At 43.8% G+C, this 23,986-nt stretch overlaps 1 protein-coding gene across 7 annotated transcripts in view; it reads right to left on the reverse strand.

Annotated features, from left to right (window-relative positions):
- The window catches only part of LOC109409584 (maternal protein pumilio), a 310,089-nt gene that overhangs the window by 244,018 nt on the left and 42,085 nt on the right, over window positions 1–23,986 (reverse strand). For all 7 annotated transcript variants that reach the window (XM_062860738.1, XM_062860731.1, XM_062860733.1 and 4 more), the window contains 2 exons: window positions 18,502–18,705; window positions 5,697–6,182 (listed from right to left, as the gene is read on the reverse strand). In XM_062860738.1, the coding sequence (XP_062716722.1) occupies window positions 5,697–6,182; window positions 18,502–18,705 (690 nt within the window). The remainder of the gene's footprint in view (window positions 1–5,696; window positions 6,183–18,501; window positions 18,706–23,986) is intronic.

The following is a 23,986-nucleotide window of genomic DNA, read 5'->3' on the forward strand; positions in this document are numbered from 1 at the left end:
GAGGAATCTTTGGATAAATTCGCTGGAAGAATTTCTGGATGAGTTCTTGTAGAAATCCCTGGAAGAACAACCAAAGCAATGTCTGCAAGAATTACAGGAGCATTATCCGAAAGGATCTCAGAAAAAAAGCCAGGAGAATGCTCTTGAAGAATCTCTATCCGAATTTCTGAAGTACCACAGTTAAGATCCCAGTACACAGGGTCAAATATTTGTCCAAAAAGAAACCAATGCTCAAACATCTTGTTTGACACGATCGAATTTTCATTAGTGTCAAATAGATGTTTGATCTTTAGTTCATTCCTTGTCAAATATTTGTCCCTGTCTACTTGACCGTAGAACTTCTGGGGGGAGTCCTAACAAGAATATCTGGAAGAACCGCAGGAAGAATTGATTGAAGAATCCCAGGTGGAATTTCTGGAGGAAGGCCACGAGAAGCTTCTGGAGAAATCCCGTGAGAAATTACTGGAGGAATCCCTGGATAGAATATCTGAAGCAACTAATGGAAGAATAACCGGAGAAACTTGTGCAAAAATATTGCCATGAATAATCCCAACAAGAACTCCTCAAGAAATCCCACGAGAAATCCCTAGAAAGTAATACAGTAAAAAATATGGAGGAGTCCTAGGATGAATCGCTGGGAGAACCTCAGCTGCAATTGCTTGAGGGATCCAGCTGTTATTTTTGGATAAAATTTCTGAAGATGTTCCTGAAGGAATCAACGGAGGAGCATCTAGAACAATCCCAGGAAGATTGTCTCGGTTGATTTCACCAAGCATTGAAGGAAATTCTGGAGTTATTCCTAGAATTCCTGGAGGTATCATAGAAGGAATTTCTAGATAAATCTTCGTAGGAATTGCTGGAAGAATCTTTACAGGAAATATTGAAGAACCTCCATGGGATCGAATCCCACTCCCAACAAACTCACAAATGTGGATTCTTCCTTCGGAAGGGAAGTAAAACGTGGGTCCCGAGATGAACAAGCCTAGGGATAAAAATCTCGTTAATACGGATAAAAAAATAACTTCCATCAGGAATAAAGGGGGAATGCTAAGAGAATTTCCTTGAGGAAATACCTGGAGGAATACCTACAGTTCTTCTAGGAAGAACCGGTAGACGTATTCTGGAGGAGTCCCTGAAAGAATCACAAAAGACATTTCATTTTTCATTTTCATTTTGCAGCATTTGGTGGGGCAATGAGAGCGCAAGTCAGTCCAAAGCCGATGATAAGGAGGGGTAATGGCTGAATAGTCTTTGCTGACCACATAAACGCCATGGGATAGGAAAAGGGTATTTTGGTGTGGGATTAGGGTGTTGGTGCAGACTTGACGATATCAATGCTATTCAGATGCAAAATAACTTTAAGGCTCAATAGTGAATCGCATACCTTCCAAAACCAAAAAACAATAATCCACAAAATACCAAGCAAGTCATAGAAAGAAAAAGCGCCCGATTGTTTATTTTGTCAATTATAACAAACGGAAACTTCTACCCTCTCCGACTCGCCAGTCACCCCGGAAAAAATGTCCCTTCAGTTCTGGAAAATATATTATCCCCAATTAAGCCTTTAATCGAATTGTCCGCGTGGTCTTGTAGTACCCTTGCTAGGTAAGAATCAGTCATTGCCATACATATTAAATGCTAGACATGACCCCATGGATAGCATTTGCATATGTAAAAGCTTTGCTGATGTGACTTTCCTATTAGGCAATTCTCTCATCTCATGTTTGTCTTCAAAACCTTATCAAGCTTAGAAAATTGAAGTTGATAAACAATACATTACAAGGTTCGAATTCCCATAGAATGAGATCATCCATTCGCACTACAACACCATAGGAGATAATACCACATTGGCTGATTACAGTACAAATGTGAAAAATCTCCCTTTTCCCCCTATCCGCAACCCGGGGACGCGCCCTGTTGGATTTCGAAAGCCTCGGAGAATATTACAAACCTTCAATGGCATTCCCATAAACTAACCCACATTGCCCATTCAGGGGTCTGACTGGGCCTATTACCCTCCCTCAGTTTGTAATATTCTCTAAAACTTGGAATTATATTTTCCCGGCACATAAATGACTTCGACAAATGCTCGATATACTATGCAGCGTCATGATCAGTATAACTATATCAGATGACTTGGAGATCTGATTCTTACAGAATTGTTTGCCATTGATTATAGATTCAGCTATTCTAATCATTACTGCAAAGGCCATCGACCACATGCCTGAAATCAAAGCTTCCTGGAAGATATAATCCAAGCCCAGGGCGAAAGAATCACAAAAGACATTTTTGCAGGAATTTCAGGAAGATTACCCGTAAGTATCGCTGCAAGTATGAATTCCCTAGAGTAATCGCTAGAAGTGTACCTTAACCCTTTCGAGACGGCATTTCACCTTTCTGGATGCAACCTTGCTGGTCTAGAACACGTTTCTAAATGTCAGTTTTCACCCATCCGTCTCCAAAGGGTCAAAGTAACACAGTTAGAATTCCTGGAGGAGTCCTAACTTGAGGAATCCCAGCTGGAATTCTTGGAAGAAGGCCAATAGGCATCCCTGGAGAAATCCCACGGGGAATTTCAGAACGAACCTCTGGCTGAAATCTCAGGAGGAAATCCCGAATAAATCCTAAAAGAAATCCTTGGAAGAATCAAGGAAGGGATTTCTGGGAAAAGTCCCAAGAGGATTGCCCGAAAGAATCCCAACAGGAATGCTGGAAGTAACTTCTAGAGGAATTCATAGTAAAATTCCTGAAGGTACCACTATTAGAATTTCTGGAGGAGTTCTAGGAGAAATTACTGGATGAACCGCAGCAGGAGTTGCTTGTGGAACCCCAGCAAGAATTCCCGGAGGGAGGCCAATAGGAGCTGCTGGAGGAACTCCATGAAGAAGTAGTGAAAATGAATTCCCGGAAGAATCACTGAAGGAACTTCTGGAAGAATCTCAGTAAGGTTGTCTCGAATAATCCCACCTGGAATTCCTGAAAGAATCCCAATAGAAAAGTCTAGACAAATTTCTTGAAGAACTCCGAGAAGTATCAGTATTTTAAGAGAAATTCTAGGAGGAGTTGCTGGATGAATCTCTGCAGATTTTTTTAGTGGAAACCCACCAAGACTGCCTAGAGGAATCCTAAAAAAAGTTTGCAGAAATCTCGAGGAATCCATAAAGGAATACCTAGATAAATTCTTGGAAGAATCGACAGAGATATTCCAAGAGGAATTCTTGGAGGAGTCCCTAAATGAATCGCACAAGCAAATATTTCGGATAACGCAAAAACAGCTTCATGTCTTGAAAAATCACGAAATTTGAGGTGTCGCTTGACGGTATTTGTTTATTTTCGAAAAATGGACCGAGAAATCACCGGGACCGGTGGTTTCCGGGATATCCGTATATCAGGTCCGAAATGGCCAGAAGTATTTCAGACAGCGTAAGACTAACACAGAATGGTGTATTTTGAAAACCACGATGCCTGAAATGCCATTGGACCATTTTCAAAACTTGACCTCGGAACTGGATTCCGGAAAATCGGTAAACCGTGGTTTCTTAAATGGCCAAATGTATTCTAAGTAACCAGTCATCGTAATAATATGCTAAAAAATCATGAAGTTTGATATGTCGATTTATTCATCTTCAAAAAATGGATCCCGGAACCACCGGAACCGATTCCCGTGAAATCCGCTTAAACGGTTCCAAAATGGGCAAACGTATCTCGGATAACACAAACCAGCTCAGAATAATGTATCTTGAAGAATCACGAAGTTTGAGGTGTCCACTTGATGGTATTGAATCATATTCAAAAATTGGCCCCTGAACCGGTTCCTTGGAACATCCGTGAAACTGGTTCTAAGGCACTTAGTGACCGGTATGGGTATGGACTTTCAGACATATTTTTCTATCATTCTAGTTCAACTAGGTCTGAAAACTAAACTGTTATCTAAACTCATATCGAAAATTCACTTTTCTCCTAAATGGCCAATTGCAATGACCTTTTTTGATTCCGAAATAACTCCGGAACCAGCTTATTGTGTCAAAATTAGGTTGAAAAATATTCAAGAACAAAAAAAGTTATAGCGAAAAGAGTGTTTTGTCACACTCTCGTTAGGGGGTGGGTCTTCCGTTACCTCGTTAGAGAAATCTTTGGTAAATTTCGAGGGAAATTTCTTGAGGAATCTCTTGATGAACTCCTAAAGCATTTATTCGAGACTGCCGGACAAAACTGTACAGGACTTCCGGGAGGAAATCCGTGCGAAATTTATTAAAGGAATTAAAAGGAACTGTACTTAACCCGATTTTCTTTTTACTCAAGAAATTTCTATCGAAACCTCTAGGATAAATTCCAGATCCCTAAGAGGAATTCCTGGAGAAATCGCTAAAGTAGTTCCTAGAAAAAATATTGGGGGAATTCTTGTTGAAATACCTGAAGAAATCACTGTTAGGATTCCACAGATGGAATTCCTGGATTCTGGAAATCAACGGAGGAATTCCTGAAAAAGTTTCTGGGCTAATATCTTGAGCATTTCTGGGAGAAATCTCAACAGAAATAGCTTGATAAATTCTAGCATGAATTCTGGGAGAAATCAAAGCAGTAATTTCTAGGAGAATTCCTGCAGTGATTCCGTATGAAATCACACAATATATTCCTAGATCAACACCAAGAGATATTCGTGTAGGAGTACTAAGAATATACATGGAGGAACTCCAAGAACCCCTGGGAAAACCATAGAGAAAGCCCTTTAGGGAAATCTATAGATACCCTGGAAAAATCCCCAGAGGAATTCAAAGATAAATTTTGAAGGAATCCGCGGTAGAAAAAATCCAAGCAGGAATTCCTGATTTAGTACTAAAATGAAATCCTGAAAGAACTCTTAGATGAAATGCCTGGATAAATCCACGGACTAATTATTGGATGAATCATTGAAGAAATTCCCACATAAATGTATGGATACATTCCTAAAGGAGTTTATGTATACCTATGCTTCATTGATTTCGAAAAATTTAGCCAATTTTTGATAATTTTTGTTCTAGCACTTTTTCCGAAACGCCTTTTTTGGAATAGAAACTCGCTCAAACTATAACTACCCACCGCGTCATAATTCACACCGGTAATCGGTAGACCAAGACCAAATGTTTCTCACTTTCAGTCGTCATTACCTGTGTGATAACGTTCAATCCGGGCATACCGCGGCGGAATAGTTTTGTGGATGCTTTTACGATTGCGATTACGGCATCCAACAACCATCCTTCGATTCCGTCGTGAATTTCCCGTACGCGCGCGATCCAATGCGAAAGAAGCGCAACCACAAAGCAAAATAGACAATGAAGGTAAAAGAAGAGGCGCCTCCAATTTAGTAAAAAAGTGGACAAGGGTAGTCGTCGAAACGCTCACGCATCTACGAAAGCCAACCGGCAAGCAAACCGAACCGACAGGTAAATCAACATTACTCTACTCAATGATGGTGAAGAAAGAGACAGCGCAGACGAAGAAGGGAACAACGGCGGAATCATTCCAGCGCAATAAGTGAATGAATGAGACATGAAGTACTACTTTGACGAGATTCACCGACGACCACACAATGCAAAAAGGTGATAATCACCTCGGTTACGGTCATTTGAACCGGTCATCCCCCGCTGGGTGACAATGAAGAAAGACGCAGTTTGCCTAGGGCTCCCGTAGAAAATAATCAAGTATCCAACACTTACCGCTGCATTGTTCCGGGCGATATACTGGTTCTGCGGCGCGAGGACTCCGTACTGTTGGCCACCGCCTAGGAAGACCAACTGTTCCTGGCCGGGCGGGGGCTTCGGTACCACTCCGTTCACGTTCACGTTAACGTTCGGCGGATGCAGGTGATCGTACATGCCGGCACCCTGCATGGGCATCTGCATCGTCGGAAGGCCACTGGCAGCGGCAGCCGCAGCCGCCGCATTGCCCATGGCCGTGTGGTTGAGCATTGTCTGGTTGAGATGGTTCTGGTGGTGGTTCAAGTGGTTCGCCAGTTGCGACGGATGGTGATTGATCATGGGCAGTTGCTGTTGTTGTTGCTGCTGCTGCTGTTGGTGCTGTTGCTGCTGGGCTTGTGGCTGTGCTTGATGGTGCTTGTTGATCGAGACCATCGACGGAGGCGGAAGCAGCCCGCCGGTGCTGTTATTCGTCAGCGTTGGGTTGTACTTCCATTTGTCCTGGTTCTGGAATGAGAGAAAAATTATGCCGTTAGTTGAAGATATTGCCTAGTAAGGAAAAAGGTTAAAAACCAGAGAAAAATAGTTACAAAAGGAAAAACAAACATCTGAAAATTTTACGATTTTCTCAACAAACTTTCAACGGGAGAGAACCGAGTCTAGTAATTCAAATGCCATCAAGATGACGAGGGAACCAGGATGAATTGGACAGACTACTAATACAAAGCATTATAACAATGGTGTGCCTGTACGTTGACCAAACGTATCCTTTGGAGTTTACCCTTCCACTAACAATATCCAAATTTCCGTGACACCTAGGCCTGAGAGATCGTAGAGCTGTCTACATTTTTCATAGGTGTCCAAAACTAACAATCCTTTCCCATCTCTCAGCAGTCGCAAGGACGTGGCCAGGACAATTCTCGACCTTTGGGGGATTGCTTCAGTCTTGTCTAAGAGTCAGAGATTAGTCCCAAATCTTTGTGCTTTGGTTCGGACGGGAAGGAGACAACCCTCATAACAGCGGTCTTTTTTTTTTTTTTTTTTTTTTTTTTTTTTTTTTTTTTTTTTTTTTTTTTCTTCTAAACCATAGGGGGATAATCTGCTCAACAGACACCCTAACAGAAGGTTAGGGTAGTGTAGGTCTGACAGGCCGTCTTCTACAACAAAAGTAAAATCCAGGACTACTCTCTCCTCGTACCCACTAAACCATTCCTATGGTCGCCAAACCCTACGTCTCTCCGGAACCACCAAGAAGGTATTGCTTCAGAGAGGGGCTAGTGCACATCGCACCCACAAGGTTAGCTGCGTAGCCTGCAGCAACGAACATCGATGACTCGCTTTGGAGAGTCCATCACGGTAGCATGCTGGCGCTTAGCCAGTTTCCCGAGTGGTCCTCGCCACTCCCTTTGTCCTCGGAAGGCGGGCAGAGTCAACCCCGCCCGCGCCCTACTGCTGAGCGGACATCAAGAACTGATGCCCACATGCAACCCGATCAGACCTGCCCGCAAAGGAAGGGTATCACTACCCTTCAGGCCCTATCAGATGCATCCGTAGGTTGCAGACGGCAGGGTCTCCACCTGCCCCGACCCTTGCCGGGGACCCCTTTCCAACCGCGGGCTTGGATCCAACCCAGTAGACCGACGCCACGACAGCACCGCTACCGGGACCTCCTCTCCGCGGCCACTTAATCGTTGTAAGGGTCGATCTCGACCGCAGGGCACCGGTATGACCTACGAAGCCGACTCCGAACCCCTGGACCACCTCTTGTACTGCATCTGGACTAGCCATTCTCCGAGTCCACGCGCCACCTCCTCTGTAGCTCCCAGACGATGTGGGTAATAGCCGTTGAAACGGCGTTCCAGCCAAACTCATCCCTACACATCCTCTGGACCAAGTTGTCCGGAGTTGTGTCCTCCCCGCATGTGGCAAGCATGCGGTCACGCATTGTGCGAAAACGCGGGCACACGAACAAAACGTGTTCCGCCGTTTCCTCTGAACCATTGCACACTGGGCATTCGGGAGAATCCGCATGCCCGAAACGGTGTAGATACTGTCGGAAGCAACCATGACCTGTAAGGACCTGTGTCAGGTGGAATGTGACTTCCCCATGGCGCCTATTAATCCAACTATCTACCCTCGGTATCAACCTATAGGTCCACCTTCCATAACAGCGGTCTAGGACCAGTCTTGTGCATTATCACTATCATAACACAAAAAAGCCGCAACATCAACATTGCCCTTCTTCCTCCATCAACGCTACAGCCGACCGTCTCTATGTTGCTATCGAACACATTCGAGACGAACGCGTTGATACGGTGGCTGCCGCCGCCACGCTCTTTCTCTGCAAATCTCTTGAGTAGCCGAACGCTTCTTAACCGTCGTTCCGACGCAGAGCTATGTCACTCACTGCTGGGTGACTCTCGTCTGAAAATGCCAGGATGAGGGTCAATTTGTTAAGTAGTATTGCATGGCGCAGCAAACACAAACATAGCACGCCCTATGAATAGAATGCAAAGCGTAGAGCAAAAACTCGCTTCGGTGTTTCATCGTGTGGTTCGAAAACAAGAGACGATCGCTGCTGTTGGATGTGGTTGACTCTGCATTGAACGAGGGTTGGCTTGAGTGGCTTTTGCGTGAATCGATTATGTTTTGATGGACTGCGTTTGTCGTATGAAGTGATGGTTAGAGCGAGTGTCATTCGACATTGACCATCCTGAAACTGCGCAACCCTGTCTAGGACTGTACAACCTACAAAGATGTGCGACTCGCTTATTGCTAATGCTAATGCTAATGCCCCTGCGTAGAGTGTGGCCGACCCACCTCCACACTTTTGGTATTACGCGGTTGCCCAAATTCCACTGAATCAAGATGAAAAGTCTGCTATTTTTCGATTTTGTGGTGGGTTCCCTTAGGAGCTCCTCCTGGGATTCCTCCAGGACTTCCTTCAGGGATTCACTCAGGCATTTTTCCTGGGATTCCTCGAGAAGTTCCTTTCTTGGTTTCCCCAGTAAGACCTTCCAGGATATCTCAGGGAGCTCTGTCTGAGATAGGATATCTCAGGGAGCTCTGTCTGAGATTCTTCAAAGAGTTTGTTTCAGGATTCCTTAAGAAGTTCCCTTTGGGTTTCTCCAGGAGTTTCTTCTGAGATTTCTAAAGCGCCTTCATCTAGGATTCCTTCAGGAGTTATTCCTGGGATTCCTCTAGAAACTCTTTCCAGGACTGCTCTTGAGATTGCTTCCGGGATTTCTTCAGGAGTTCCGAGATTCCTCCAGGAATCTTTGTGGGATTGCTTCAAGAATCTTTCTGGGATTCCTCAGGGAGCAATTTCTGAGGTTCTTTCTGCGTTGAGGTTCTAAAATCTCCTTGTTAATCTATTGTAATGAATCTAATATTAAAAAGCATTCAACAATACATTAACAATAGAAATCATGGTTAACATAAGAATCTATTGTTTTCCTTTAGTTTTTCCAATAGACTCAATGGTTCATTTTTATACGGGGATAGCTTGAAGAACACTCTTTCTGATAAGGGTGTTGATGTGCGTGGGTGGATGCAGATGGGCTCTGCAGAAACAGAAACATGTTTGTTTACAAAAAGCAGATAGGCCCTTTTCAAATGTTCGTCTAGATATACGGAAGTCTTATGCAATTGTGAGCGGCACTAGACTGCGCCAGTGCCCGAATGCATGTGCCATGACCGGGAAGCACTTTGAAGTTTTGTTGAATGGTAACAATGAAGGTGTACCCAGAAACAGGATTATTATAGTTGATAACGGTCAAGTAATTAATTCCCTTGAAATAATAAAATTGAATAATTGTTCCTCGAATTCTATTTCCGCCTAGCTCACGATTATTTTGGGAACATTCTGAATTCAATTCCCGGCATGTGACGCTATGGTACATAGGATGATCAAACATTATGATTTGATCGTAGGTTTGTATTCTAAAAGTCGGTAAAATTCTTCGCAATTCAAATCAAATCATGTATTCAAAGTTCAATTGAACATAAAGTTTCAAATTGATATTGATTTAGCTTTACAATAACAACCAACATATGTCAATTAATAATTTTGTCCACCAGATAACACGCCATCACAGTGCAACGAAGAAATCTTTCTCTGTGGTTGTGACATACGATATTTCGTATGCAGAAAATCCACTCACACATTTGCTTGCATCCTCCCTAGGCGAAGAAAACTGTACAGTCAGGTTTTTTTTTACGCGGGGGATACGTACCGCGTAAAAATAAAACTCAGTTCAAAATTTGAAAAACCGCGTAAAAAAAGTGTCACCATTTCTCGACGAATCATGCAAAAATAAGACGATGATTTTTTTTTTTTGTATGGAGTTTTCATTTACGCGGCCGCGTAAATGAAAACCGCGTAAAAAAAGACCTGACTGTAAATAAACATTTTACGGTCGAAAAATGCGATTAATATGTTAATTGTACAGATTTTGCTGCATTCAGCAGCAGTGAAATCCAACTTTGAAGTGCCACAGAGCTTTTAGGAGTTGTGGATTGAAGGATGGTTCAACAAGTGAATCTGGCGAAGTGAAAATTGAACGGTGATTAAGAACAAATCGGCTAGCTGCTGCTTTGGTCGGTTGCCTTCGTCGTACGCAAAACGAGAAAACATATCAACTCGTATTTATTCGATTTCCAGTGGTTAGAAGGCTGGTTAACGATAGTCTACATCTTTTTGCTTAATCCCAATGAGGATGTGAATATGTGAAATGATTGGCTGTTTTCCATCTGATGTGACGGAATAAGCGCATATGACGAAGTGAATTTTTAACCTAGATTTGGAAATTATATTTTACATATTGCGGGGCAAATGTTAGAATTGTTGGGAATGTTATGTAGCAACCTGGTAAAAACCCTAAATTCTTTAAAATGTACTATATATATTATCTCTAAATATGACGCAACTAGTGAGATCGTACGATTAAATTTGTAAAAAAAAATCGCTGTTTTACACGTGTTCACACTATTTGGTCGACAAAACCTCTTCTTGACGAAAAAAATATGAATTCAAAGCTCCTGACAAGACTTACTCTATTCACCCTTATTGTTAACTATCATTTTATTCAATCTGTTTCATGTAAACCACATCAATTCTGATTTTCATACTCAGATAATACGAAAGTACCAATACCAGATACTAATGAAAATTCGAAGGTAGACCATAAAATTTTCGTTCCTCTGCAATACGGCAGTAGCGCAACTGAAACGCTTCTCTTGGAAAAGACTATTCCAGAACAGCAGTTCAAATACTCCATAAAATATCCTCCGGTTGATGACAGAAGACAAGCATCCTTCCACATAAATGGACAGAACCCGTCGAAAAGGTCACCTACGTTCTCGTGCATCTCCAGCAAGTACAACGTTCACGTGAGCCCACCTATTTATCTACGGAACAACCCAGTAAAAATCTGAACCCCTTCCTAGTGGTGAGATGGAAAAAGTGACTCATCTTCCAACGAGAAGAATGTTTTTCCTTCCGACGCATACATACACACACACATACAAGCCAACCCACTCCGATCGGCGGAGTTTCTGTTGGCCCTATAGAACCAGTCAGTGTCTGTTTGTTCAACCTTTCCAGCAGCGCAGCTCTGAGCCTAGCAATACAATAATGGCAACAACAACAACAACAACCAACCAACGCAGACCAGAAGAACGTTGCCCTATTTATGTAGCATAAAAAAAGTCTCATACTTTTGCACCCACTTTATGTTCGAACCAGCACGCCGGTCCGCGCCATCGATGTGGTGCATGCAAAGCAGCCAGTGGACTTCTTCCTTAGGTACCCGGTTCGGTTTTGATATGGTGGTGGTGGGATGGGATGTGGTACGAACCTACGAATTTCCAAGGATATTTCGTGTCTAGCCTCGATATCAGGGCATCAGCAGCCAGCCGGATCAGAGCTGGAAGCCGCCGTAATCATGGGCGGGCATGTACACGTACCTAGGGTCGAGTCCTCCTGATCGGTATTCGGAAGTGAGCCATATGTGTAGTTAAAGGAGTGCTAGGTGTAGTAAGTTGAGTTCAGAGGTTTCTCAATGTTTTATTCCGCAGGCCAAACTAGCTGTGTTGTTTGATTGTAATGCATAAAGTATGTTAATCGATTATAAGTTTAATTTACCGGCTGTTCTGACTTGTACTTAGATCGTCATTAGTTAGTTGGTTTTAATTATCTTTCATGTGGTTTTACATGATGCTTTTTACATTGTGTACTCAATTTGTTCTCGCCTTTAGCATTATTCAATCGATTAGTACATGGCTCTTCTTTCGTTTTAGGTTAGCTCAAATCAATTTTAACAGGCTCATTTTGCTACAGCATAGGCGGCCTGCCATCGTGAAGGGGGCTTAGATATATCATGTGTACTCCGAGTTTGTACTTTTCAGTCAACATTAAATGGCAAAGTAGTGTGTCATGCCTCGAGCATGTACGCATGTCAAGCAATCATCGCGACCGTTTTCTTCGAATTGACTCTTTAAATATACACCAAGAGAAACTGTTTTCTGAACAATTGTGCAACATTGTCTGGATTTGTGAAACTCTCAAATCTTTAAGAACTTTCCGATACATTCTAAAATATACTAGATTATGAAATTAAGAATGTACTGTTCCACGAATTTCTCTTGGGGATCCCAGCACAGATGCATTTTCTAGAGGAATCTCCACAAGAAGTACCGGAGAACTCACAACGAACTCTTAGAGGATTGCAAAAAAAAAAACAGCTCATAAAAGTTTTCAAAACGAACGTCTAGCGGATTCTCAGTAGGAATTCCAGGAGAATTCTTGGAATAACAACTGGATCAAACTTTTTTTTATAGAAAACGCAACAAGAAGTCCTGGAAAAATTATAGAAACGATTCTTAAGGAAAATGCAACAAAAGCTATTAAAAGAATCTCTTGAAGAGCTCTTTAAAAAATCCTAGAAGAAACTCCAGATGGTCTCCCACAAAAACTTCTGGAGGAGTCTCAGGAAGTACTGATTGAAGGACTCCCGTACTGCCGTAATTCTACAAAGTGACGTAAGCGCCATTTAAAATGTCGAATGTTTTTAATGTATTATGTATAATATCTGGTGTAACAATAACACTGTGGTATTATGCCTGCTGTTTCAGAATGCAAGATCTTGTCCTAATCTATCGTCTATGGAAAGAAACTTATAAGATGACCAAGAGCTTTACGCATAATAACCAAAAAATGGGCCGAAACTATCAATGTCGCTTACGTCACTTTGTCGAATAACGGCAGCGTAGGAACTTCTAAAGAAAAACACGGAGGTATTCCAGGAGAAATTTCAGAAGGAACATCGAAGTGAATATCAGATCAGAAGGACCTTGGGGTAATTTCAAGATGATCTTTTAGTTAAACACCAGAATGAGTTCCTTGATAGTTTCCAATTTTTGGTTGAACTCCTAGAGAAATCTCCGTAGAAACTCCAGGGACCTTTAACCCTCTTCGTGCATTAGGGTCATCATTTTTTACCCAAATCGTACACTCGCTGACGCTGTTCCCTACGTGACACACTAGGAAGGTTGAAAAGGACATCTGAATTAATCCCAGAAGGAACTTCTAGATGAATCTCAGGGGCAGAACCACTTTTGGGCATTTAAATGAAAACGTCTCATCGAATTTCAAAATACAACCAAGCGAAATGATGCTGGATTACCTAAAGAAATCCCAGAAACATTATTAGAAGAATCCCAGTAGGGCCCATTTGGGTGAACCTTAATGAAGTTCTTCAAGAACATTTAAGCACAGACATGATTTAGGGTTGTTGTAGAAAAAATCGATTAGATTTTCTGAACTCACTCCAAGTTTGTAAAGGAGCCCATAAAAAAATTATGATTCCGAACCTTTGAGGATTCTCATGTAGGAATACCTTCCAGAAGGAAGGAAATATAACCTTTTAAAGGCATCGAAAGCGCGTTCAGGATGGGTCTTTCCGGAAAGTGAGTCAATCTGGGTAGCGTCACTGCCGGTAGAGAAACTGTCATATGCGTCACTCTTGCATTTAGCGAAAATAGACAGACATGAATTACAGTTCCTATAGGGCACTGCATGCCGCAGTTGCTATGAGGAAATGTCTATGACATTTCGTGGACTTGTTGTTTACGATTCAGACTACGTCGTTGGCATTCCATAGGTAGTGTGACTGAATTCAAAATGCAGATTCTGAGAGGTCAATGTGTGATTTCTCCTAGAGTTCCTTCTGGTTCTGGGGTTCCGATAGAATTTTCTACTTAGATGAGTTCCTTCTGAGATCTCTCCAGGAGTTCTTTCTGGATTCATCCTTCTAAATTTCTCCAGAGGTTCCTTCTAGGATTCCTCCATGTGAGTTTCCTCAAAGAGTTCTTTCAGGAGTTTCCAATAAAACTTCCATCTGGCATCCCTCCCGGAATTTCCTCCGAGATGCCTTTAATTCGGTTCTGACTTTTATTTTTGAAAATCTTTTTGGGATTCCTCGATCAGTTCCGTCCGGGGTTCTACCAAGAAATCTATCCAAAAGGAGTACATTCGGGAACTCCCTCAGGAGTTTTTTTTTTATGAATTCTTCCAGGACTTCGTTGATGAATTTCCCCACATTTCCTCATGTGATTCTTTGACTTCCTTTTGGAATTTGTCAAGCCATTATTTCTGAGATTCCACAACGATTTTTTTCTGAGATTAGCCAGGAGCCTCTTATTGGATTCATCCTTCTTAGATTTCTCAAAAAGAAGTTATTTTCTGGTGTTACTCTATGAGTTCCTTCTGATATTCCCCAAGGAGTTTGTATTGGGATTCCTGTAGTAATTTCTCCCTGAGTTCCTCCAGGAATTCCGCAATTTCTCCAGGAATTCTTTCAAGGTGTTTTTTTTTGGGAATCCTCTAGGTACTTCTTTCACCCATCAGCTACTTCCAAGATTACATCAAGAACATCTACCATAAACCAATTCTTACTAAAGTTCTTTCCGGGATTGTTTCAGGAATTTCTTATGGCATTCTCTCATAATTTCTTCAGGAACTCTTCCTATAGGATTCCTGCACACTAAGATGGCCCCTTTTTTTATTTTCTTGCTGAATTCTCAACAGCCGACTTGACTCGGCACGCTTGGTTGTCTTTTTTGGCTGGAATTCTAAAAACGAGTGAAGTAAAATCACTGTCAAAAGTTAAAGATTATTAGATAATTAAGTTATTAGATGGACAATATTGAAAACCGAGTGTACCGAGTTGAGTTGAGTTCTGCTGTTGTGAACTCGATAAAAAGATAAAACAATACTCTGCTTAGTCAAAAATGCTGAGCTGCAACATTAAAATCCAAGTGTGTGCTATAACTCCTTCCGGGATTCCTCCCGAAACTGCTTCCGGAACTACCCCAGGAGTTCATATTGGAATTCCTATAGATCCTTCTGAAATTCCTTCCGGGATTCCTCCCGAAACTGCTTCCGGAACTACCCCAGGAGTTCATATTGGAATTCCTATAGATCCTTCTGAAATTCCTCCGGAAGTTCGACCGGGAGTTCTTCAATATTCTCTGGAAGAATCCTAAGAAGAAAAAAAAACTCCTAGAGGAAATCCTAAAGAAACTACAGGAGGAATCATTGAAGGAACTCCTGGGCGAATCTTAGAATGAATCTTGAAGAAATTCCAGAAGAAGCTCATGGAGAAGTTTTGAATGGTGTTCCGGAAAGAATTTCAGAATGAATGAATTACCAGAGCAGTCTCGTTGAGTGAATTTCGGAAGGAATACCTGAAAGAACCTCGGACAGAATTACTGAAGAAATACAGGAAGAACCTTGAGGAGGAATCCTTGTTTCATATTACTGGAGGGATGTCCGAAGGAACTTCTTTTGGAATGTCAGTCGTCTGACACGATGACATTTGTCTAATTTTAGCTTTTCGCATGGATTTCAGCCAATTCCGATTATGAATGTTATTAAGTATTAGTTTATTCTTGCTCAGTGAACCGTATAGTACATTTTTTTCGCTATCGTCGCAATGCTTTTACCGTCATGACTAATGTTACATACTACCGTCACACACTACATTCATACTGCCTTCGATGCATGAATATCGTTTGCCATGAATGTAGCATATCGCACCATGATTGTAACACAAATCAGAATGATGGAAATACGAAACGACGTTTTCGGGGGTTTCGAAGAGTCTAAGGTGCGTTACATGGGGTTACATGGGGGATGTCAGAGGCATTCTGAGAAGCTTCAGAGCATTTTCAGCGGGTTTAGAGACGTTATGGAGGCGTTACATAGGCGTTTTTTGGGGTTTAGGAGTCTGAGGTGCTTTACATGGGTCCCAGGAGGTTTAAGGGGTATTTCAGAGGTATTCCGAGAAGCTCAGAGCATTTTCAGTGGATTTCAGAAACGTAGCGGAGGGGTTACATACGTGTTTTGGGGGTTTCGGAGCGTCTGAGGTGCATTACATGGGGTTCCAGGGGTTTAAGGGGTATTTTAGAGGCATTCCGAGAAGCTTCAGTGCATTTTCGGCGCATTTCAGAAACGTTACGGAGGCGTTACATAGGTGTTTTCGGGGGTTTCGGAGTCTGAGGTGCATTACATGGGGTTCCAGGGGGGTTTAAGAGAATTTCGGAGTCATTTCAAGAAAGGCCTGTCACGAATTTCCTCGTGGAGTTTTTATTTAATTCTAGCGTGTTGGTCTTGACCAAAACCAAAAAGTGTTTTCGGTGAAAGTGTCTACCGCCCGCTAGCCCGTGAACATTTGACGACGTCTCCTGAAGCCCATCGACCGCCGGACCGTGAGAAGCACCCCAGTGTCGGACGACACGCAGTGTCCTTATGGGCCGTTATTCTACCGAAGCGCTTCGGCCTGCCAGCCCCGCCACCCCTAGGCCTATTGCTGGCCATCTCACCAAACTCCTGGGTCTGTCCCGGACGAAGACAGATCGTGCCCCACCCGAACCGCGGGGACGCTATTCCGCCAAAGAGCCGGATGGGCTCCGCACCATGATCGATTGGCCCCGCCCGGCCTGTAAAGAAGGTTTCCGTTTCATCGGCCGCATTCGTGGAACCTAAGGACGACCCTACTAGTGTCGGCTCGCTAGACAGTCTGGGACACAGTAGAACCGCATACCCCTGTGAATCCTTGACCAAAATCCCAACTTCTTTCTATTTACGAGGGCGTCGGTGAGTCGCTGGCCTCTCGTTAAATAGATATCGTCTCTTCCCTACTATCCCTTCCCATACTAACCACGAAGATTACGCAACAGGTAATTACGGTAGGCAACATTGTTTTTCTTTTCGTTTCAGAGAGCGAGCAAAGGCGCTTAAGCCTAGGCTTGTTAGCCAGGCCACATGGTCCAAATGCCTGTGCCCCATCCCGGAATCGAAAAGGCCCACGGAGTGACAAAATCTTTTAGCTACGTCACTTCCAACGTCAGTGATATACTAAAACACTTACACTCATACCAACACATCTACATGATCTACTCTAATAAACTTACACAATCTGAATTTTGCCGCATCACTTGCTTATAGTGAATCCCCTATCAACCCATTCCAAATAGCCAACTCCTTGACACCTATGGGGGCGCCGGTGAGTCGCTGGGCTTTCATAAAGTAGGTGTCATATCATCACATCCTTTCCTATCCTCGTAACGGAGAAGATGGGCGTGGCCGGCAATGGAAGTTCTCATGTCTTTTTTACTTCAACCTCTGATTGGATAGCTGTTCCTTCCCAAATAGCATTCCATAAGCAATCGGAATAGGAGTATTAAAGTTTTAGTATGACAACTTTCAGTATGCAATCTACGAATTACTCCGTTACCACGCAACGCAACGCAATTTCGGAGTCATTTCAAGAAACTTTAGAGGATTTCCGGTGGGTCTTCTCAGAGTCGTTACAGAGAGAGGCATTTTTGGGGATTTCTGAAACCCCCTATATTGCCTCCGAAACAAAAAGCGCCATCTTTAATTCCAAAATAGATATCGGGTTCCAACATCAACTCAATGAGCAAGGTCCGAAAATATCCATATGACATGAGTCTTTTTGATTTATTAGACGTGGGCGTGAACTATTCAGTTGGGAGCCACTGACTTTTGTTCCAGTGGTCCATTGATGGTTATGACCTTCGGAAAGCACAATCCGAAAATCTTTGTCTCCGCTTCTTCACACCTCCGGTTCCTTAATTATACACATGTCCCGTTCGTAGTTTTCGGAACCACTGGCATTTCATTAGTTCACTCAATTTGCCAACCCACTACATTTTTTGTTGTGATTAAAAATTGTCAAAGTCACCCATGAATGTTTCATCTGTTCATGCGTGAATGTTTTTGTTACATGATAGTCAAGATCATACAGCCACGATTATCATGCAAACTACAGTTTTAGATCACTTACGAAGATACTCTATGGTCCCAAGGAAGGCATTACGAAAAGTTCCTTGACCGACCGAGAATCGAACCCGTCATCCTTAATCCTAAAAGGGATACCTTCATGGCCTCAGTTTCGTCACCTCGCTGAGTGTGTTCCATCAAAGACGAACTCTGAAAGGCGCCTGGTGTCCAATGGACCCCAGGTATCCGTTTTAGGGTTAATATGGTCACGCCTTTGTGGCTATGAGGGCCCTTCGTTAAAATGTGATTCGGCCATCTTTCATAAAGAAAAACGAATAGTAGAACGTTTGTGGGGTCGTTCGCAAGACAAACGTAGGAAACCACTGCATCGGCCAGCTCGAGCTGAAATTTCATTCCACTTGAAAGAAATCCCAAAGACTGCACAACAAAGCATAAAGAAACGAAAACTAAAGCCCCAACGTACGCAACGCCCCAAGTTCACAGTAGGTAAATACTTACATCGATAATGGTATCATCCCCGGAAGCCCACCGGGACTGCTTCTGAGCGAACTGGTTGAACTCGGTCTCGTTGGGATGCCGCTGAAAGACATAACCGACTGCGGCGTCGTCCTGTGACCGGATGGGCGCGCCTCGTCCACCACCGTCGTCATGTCCACCGAGCAGTTTCATAGCGGCCGCCTCTGGCTCGAGTGGATGCTGCAGCTGTAGATCCGCGTTCGTTCGTTCGTCCGTTCGTAGTGTAGTGGTAGTGGTGTGGCGGCAGCGATGATACAGGTACAGGTGAGCGCAATGTTATCATTGTCCACCACGCGCAAGAAGCACGCAAGAGAGCGGTGTGGTACCCAGAAAGGAAGAAGAAACATAAAGAGAAACATGAAATTTAATGGTGAGAAATATGCTACCTTTGGTAGCCGCCCGGTCGTATGAACTAGTAGGATAAGGGTACAATTCCAAAGCAGACACGCACACGCCTTTCGCACGCAAAGTAGAACTTATATTCCCCGGATAAAATGTACTTGTCTTCCTTCCTGGTTGTGTGTTGCGCGCCAGGGTCAAAAGATTACCTCGAGGGCACAAAAGCGCACGAGAAAGGTCTCTCCTGGATGTTGTTATTCTTTTTTACGAGCATGCTGAGCCGGAGCTTTGCATATTGTTACATACAACGCCGACCGCAGCGTACAAACGACAGCTGCTACCGGGGGCCGTGCATAAAACCATCAATTAAGTGCTGGTACGAACGAACCTCTGTCTCGTTCAACCTATGGCGCCCTCTACTCCTCATACAGGTGAGCGAGCATCGTCTTCTGCTGGGATGCACGTAGGGATGAATGCATATAGCAACCAATACCTGTCCGAATGCACCTTGATGGAGACGGGGACGGTATGCATATAACGACCTACAGTGGGGAATGCTCCGTTCGTTAACTTATGATGGTGAAGTAAGATCTCTTTTACTTGATATTAAAAGATTTCTCTAGTGTCCTGCCGTACCAAACATAAGCAGCAAATATCAGAAATAGACTAGAAAGGACCGACTGAACATCGACTTACATTTTTATTACTTATTCCGAAAGTACACCATCTATTCTAGGTAGACAACATAAATTGCAAATTACATAAATATTGAACCAGTCGAATTACAGTAATGATCTCAGTCCAGGAAATATGAAAATGCCTCGTACTGTGCTTCAATGAGGCTGAAAATTTTCTCAAGTAAAGCTCTGCACTGCAGCACTCCCTATGGGGGCCGGAAGGCTCTGAACACAAACAAGTTAGGAAAAAATAGAATAATTGATACATCAGCAATATTGAATGCTGATTTAGGGTATGGTTTACATGCATACGTGTTTGAGAAGCCTTCTTTATGAATATGGAACACTTTTCTATACCTTGGGATACTCTAGGAGAATTAAACTGTTCTGAAATTTAGTTCTTCAAATCGACAGGAGTAATTTTGTTCGTTTTAGCAACAAATTGTAACATGTTATAATGTAGGGTCTGGGACCATTTGGGCAGGAGCACCTATTTTGGGCACTTGCTGCTATAACTCGGTCAATTTTAAATCAATTGATATGAAATTTTGTTCATGGCTAGATACTGCGTATCTTATAGTATTCCAAAACTTAAGTCAATTGGCTGAAAACTGACTGAGTTACAGCAGCAAGTGCCCAAAATAGGTGCTCCTGCCCAAATGGTCCCAGACCCTATGTACTGCCATCTGCGAATCTTTTGGAAACTCTGAAGCTATTAATTTACATTATTAGGACTATGTAGGTCATCTAAAGTAACTTGGAGTTTACAACTTCAGATCTATACTCGTAACAGTAGTCTCATCCGCTATACAGAGTAACGTTATATAATCAACCAATATTACAGGAACTTTTAAGACTAATATATATTATTATGTACATTCAAGGTTATCCAAAATATTCTTTAGTTTAGTTCTTGACATCTACATGTATATTTGCTATAAATTCTAGCAACACATATTCAGCAATTATACACGAGCCTCTTGGAATTTTAAGAACCATTACAAGGTTCATTTGGGATGTTCCAGATCACCCATACTACTCTGAGGGGCAGAACTTCTAATCTACACTCGTAACAATAATGAAATTCGCTATATAGAATGACGTTGCACAATCAACTAATACTACTAGACCATCTTGAAAACTGATATCGACCAAGTTGCCCTGAAATTAAGTCCTTGGCATCTACAGTCATTATTTTGATGAGTTTCGCTATCGACTGTAATACCTACCCTATATCCAAATTTAAATCATTTACCCCCTTGTAATTGTATTAGTAGTTTCAAAATTCTTTCTGGATAATCCAGATCAACTAAACTACTCGGAAGCGGAGAACTTCAGGTCAGCACTCGTAGCGGTAGTCATATCCATGTCATAGAGTAACGTAGCATAACTAACTACGGGTTACCAAAACTACTGGAAGAGTATTTGATATTTCTTATTATACAGGGTGTTAGGAGCGTGAGTGCAAACTTTTTAATAAGGTGATAGAGGACCATAAATGGTGAAAAAAATTGTTCTACGCGTATGATCAAATCTCAACCGTTACGTAGTTATTGAACTTTCCATGTGTTTGATTATTATTGCCTTAACTGGCTATAACTTCAAAATGGTCAAACTTATCGCAGTTTTTTTACCCTTATACGAAAGATTATTGGCACGGTAAAGGCTGGGTATGCTGCGCAATTCAGATCCCATTGTGATCCACTAGCCTCTGCCCAGCAACTCCTATCCCTACCTCCACGCGGTAACGGCCGGAAACTATGAGCAACCTTAGGGAAGATCGGGTAACCATCCCCGATGGGAACTTTGGTCGTAGGCTGACAGGGAAGGGGGGGGGTTTGCTTCGGCAAACCTGAGCGTCTGGTCTCCAGGAGGAGCGGCTCACAACAGCGTCTGATCCCCATGTTAGGGGCGGCTGATCTACGTCCGAGTGCCAGGGAAGGACTCTAAGCTCAACTGTGCACTACGGTCCTCCGGAAAGTAGGGGGTTGGTGTCAGGCCCTACGAGCCAGCCGTAAAAAAACCATTGTAACGGAAAATCAGCAACAGAATAATACGAACCGAGACCAACGGCAACGACCCTAGCGAACAAAAAGCGATTGGAAACTCGGTACGTGGAACTGCCGATCTCTCAACTTCATTGGGAGCACCCGGATACTCGCCGATCTACTGAAGGACCGCGGATTCGGCATCGTAGCGCTGCAGCAGGTGTGTTGGACAGGATCCATGGTGCGAACGTTTAGAGGTAATCATACCATCTACCAGAGCTGCGGCAACACACGCGAGCTGGGAACAGCTTTCATCGTGATGGGTGATATGCAGAGGCGCGTGATCGGTTGGTGGCCGATCGACGAAAGAATGTGCAGGTTGAGGATCAAGGGCCGATTCTTCAACTTCAGCATAATAAACGTGCACAGCTCACACTCCGGAAGTACTGACAAGGACAAGGACGCATTTTACGCGCAGCTCGAACGCGAGTACGATCGCTGCCCAAGCCACGACGTCAAAATCATCATAGGAGATTTGAACGCTCAGGTAGGCCAGGAGGAGGAATTCAGACCGACGATTGGTAAGTTCAGCGCCCACCAGCAGACAAACGAAAACGGCCTACGACTCATTGATTTCGCCGCCTCCAAAAATATGGCCATACGTAGCACCTTTTTCCAACACAGCCTCCCTTATCGTTACACCTGGAGATCACCACAGCAGACGGAATCTCAAATCGACCACGTTCTGATTGACGGACGGCACTTCTCCGACATTATCGACGTCAGGACCTATCGTGGCGCCAACATCGACTCCGACCACTATCTGGTGATGGTCAAACTGCGCCCAAAACTCTCCGTCATCAACAATGTACGGTACCGGCGACCGCCACGGTACAACCTAGAGCGACTGAAGCAACCGGATGTCGCCTCAGCATACGCGCAGAATCTCGAAGCCGCGTTGCCAAACGAAGGCGAGCTCGATGAGGCCCCTCTAGAGGACTGCTGGAGTACAGTGAAAGTAGCCATCAACGACGCAGCCGAGAGCACCATCGGGTACGTGGAACGGAATCGACGTAACGAATGGTTCGACGAAGAGTGCAGAACGGTTTTGGAGGAGAAGAACGCAGCGAGGGCGGTAATGCTGCAGCAAGAGACTCGACAGAACGTGGAACGTTACAAACAGAAGCGGAAACAGCAGACCCGCCTCTTTCGGGAGAAAAAGCGCCGCCTGGAAGAAGCGGAGTGTGGAGAAATGGAACTGCTGTGCCGTTCCCAAGAAACACGGAAGTTCTATCAGAAGCTCAACGCATCACGCAACGGCTTCGTGCCGCGAGCCGAAATATGCAGGGATAAAGACGGAGGCCTCTTGACGGACGGATGTGAGGTGATCGAAAGGTGGAAGCAGCACTTCGATCAGCACCTGAACGGCGTGGAGAACGTAGGTACGGGAGCCCACGGCAACGGAAGGAACGACGACGCCAGTGCAGCGGAGGACGGAAATGAACCAACTCCCACGCTGAGGGAAGTTAAGGATGCCATTCACCAGCTCAAAACCGACAAAGCAGCTGGCAAGGATGGTATCGCAGCTGAACTCATCAAGATGGGCCCAGAAAAGTTGGCCACCTGTCTGCATCGGCTGATAGTCAGGATCTGGGAAACCGATCAGCTACCGGAGGAGTGGAAGGAAGGGGTAATCTGCCCCATTCACAAGAAAGGCGACCATTTGGAATGTGAGAACTTCAGGGCGATCACTATTTTGAATGCTGACTACAAAGTGCTATCCCAGATCATCTTCCGTCGTCTGTCACCTAAAACAAATGAGTTCGTGGGAAGTTATCAAGCCGGCTTCATCGACGGCCGGTCGACAACGGACCAGATCTTTACCGTACGGCAAATCCTCCAGAAATGCCGTGAATACCAGGTCCCAACGCACCATCTGTTCATCGACTTCAAAGCGGCATACGATAGTATCGACCGCGCAGAGCTATGGAAAATCAAGGACGAAAACGGCTTTCCTGGGAAGCTGACTAGACTGATTAAAGCAACGATGGACGGTATGCAAAACTGCGTAAGGGTTTCGGGTGAACTATCCAGTTCATTCGTATCTCGCCGGGGACTGCGACACGGTGACGGACTCTCATGTCTACTCTTCAACATCGCGCTGGAAGGTGTGATGCGACGAGCCGGGCACAACAGCCGGGGAACGATTTTCACAAAATCCGGTAAGTGTGCTTTGCGGACGACATGGACATTATCGCTAGAACATTTGGAACGGTGGCAGAACTGTACACCCGCCTGAAACGCGAAGCAGCAAAGGTCGGACTGGTGGTGAATGCCTCAAAAACAAAGTACATGCTGGTAGGCGGAACCGAAAACGACCCGATCCGTCTGGGTAGTAATGTTACGATAGACGGGGATACTTTCGAGGTGGTGGAGGAATTCGTCTACCTCGGATCCTTACTG

The sequence above is a fragment of the Aedes albopictus genome, chromosome 3 (assembly GCF_035046485.1).
Source record: "Aedes albopictus strain Foshan chromosome 3, AalbF5, whole genome shotgun sequence".
Lineage (NCBI taxonomy): Eukaryota > Metazoa > Arthropoda > Insecta > Diptera > Culicidae > Aedes > Aedes albopictus.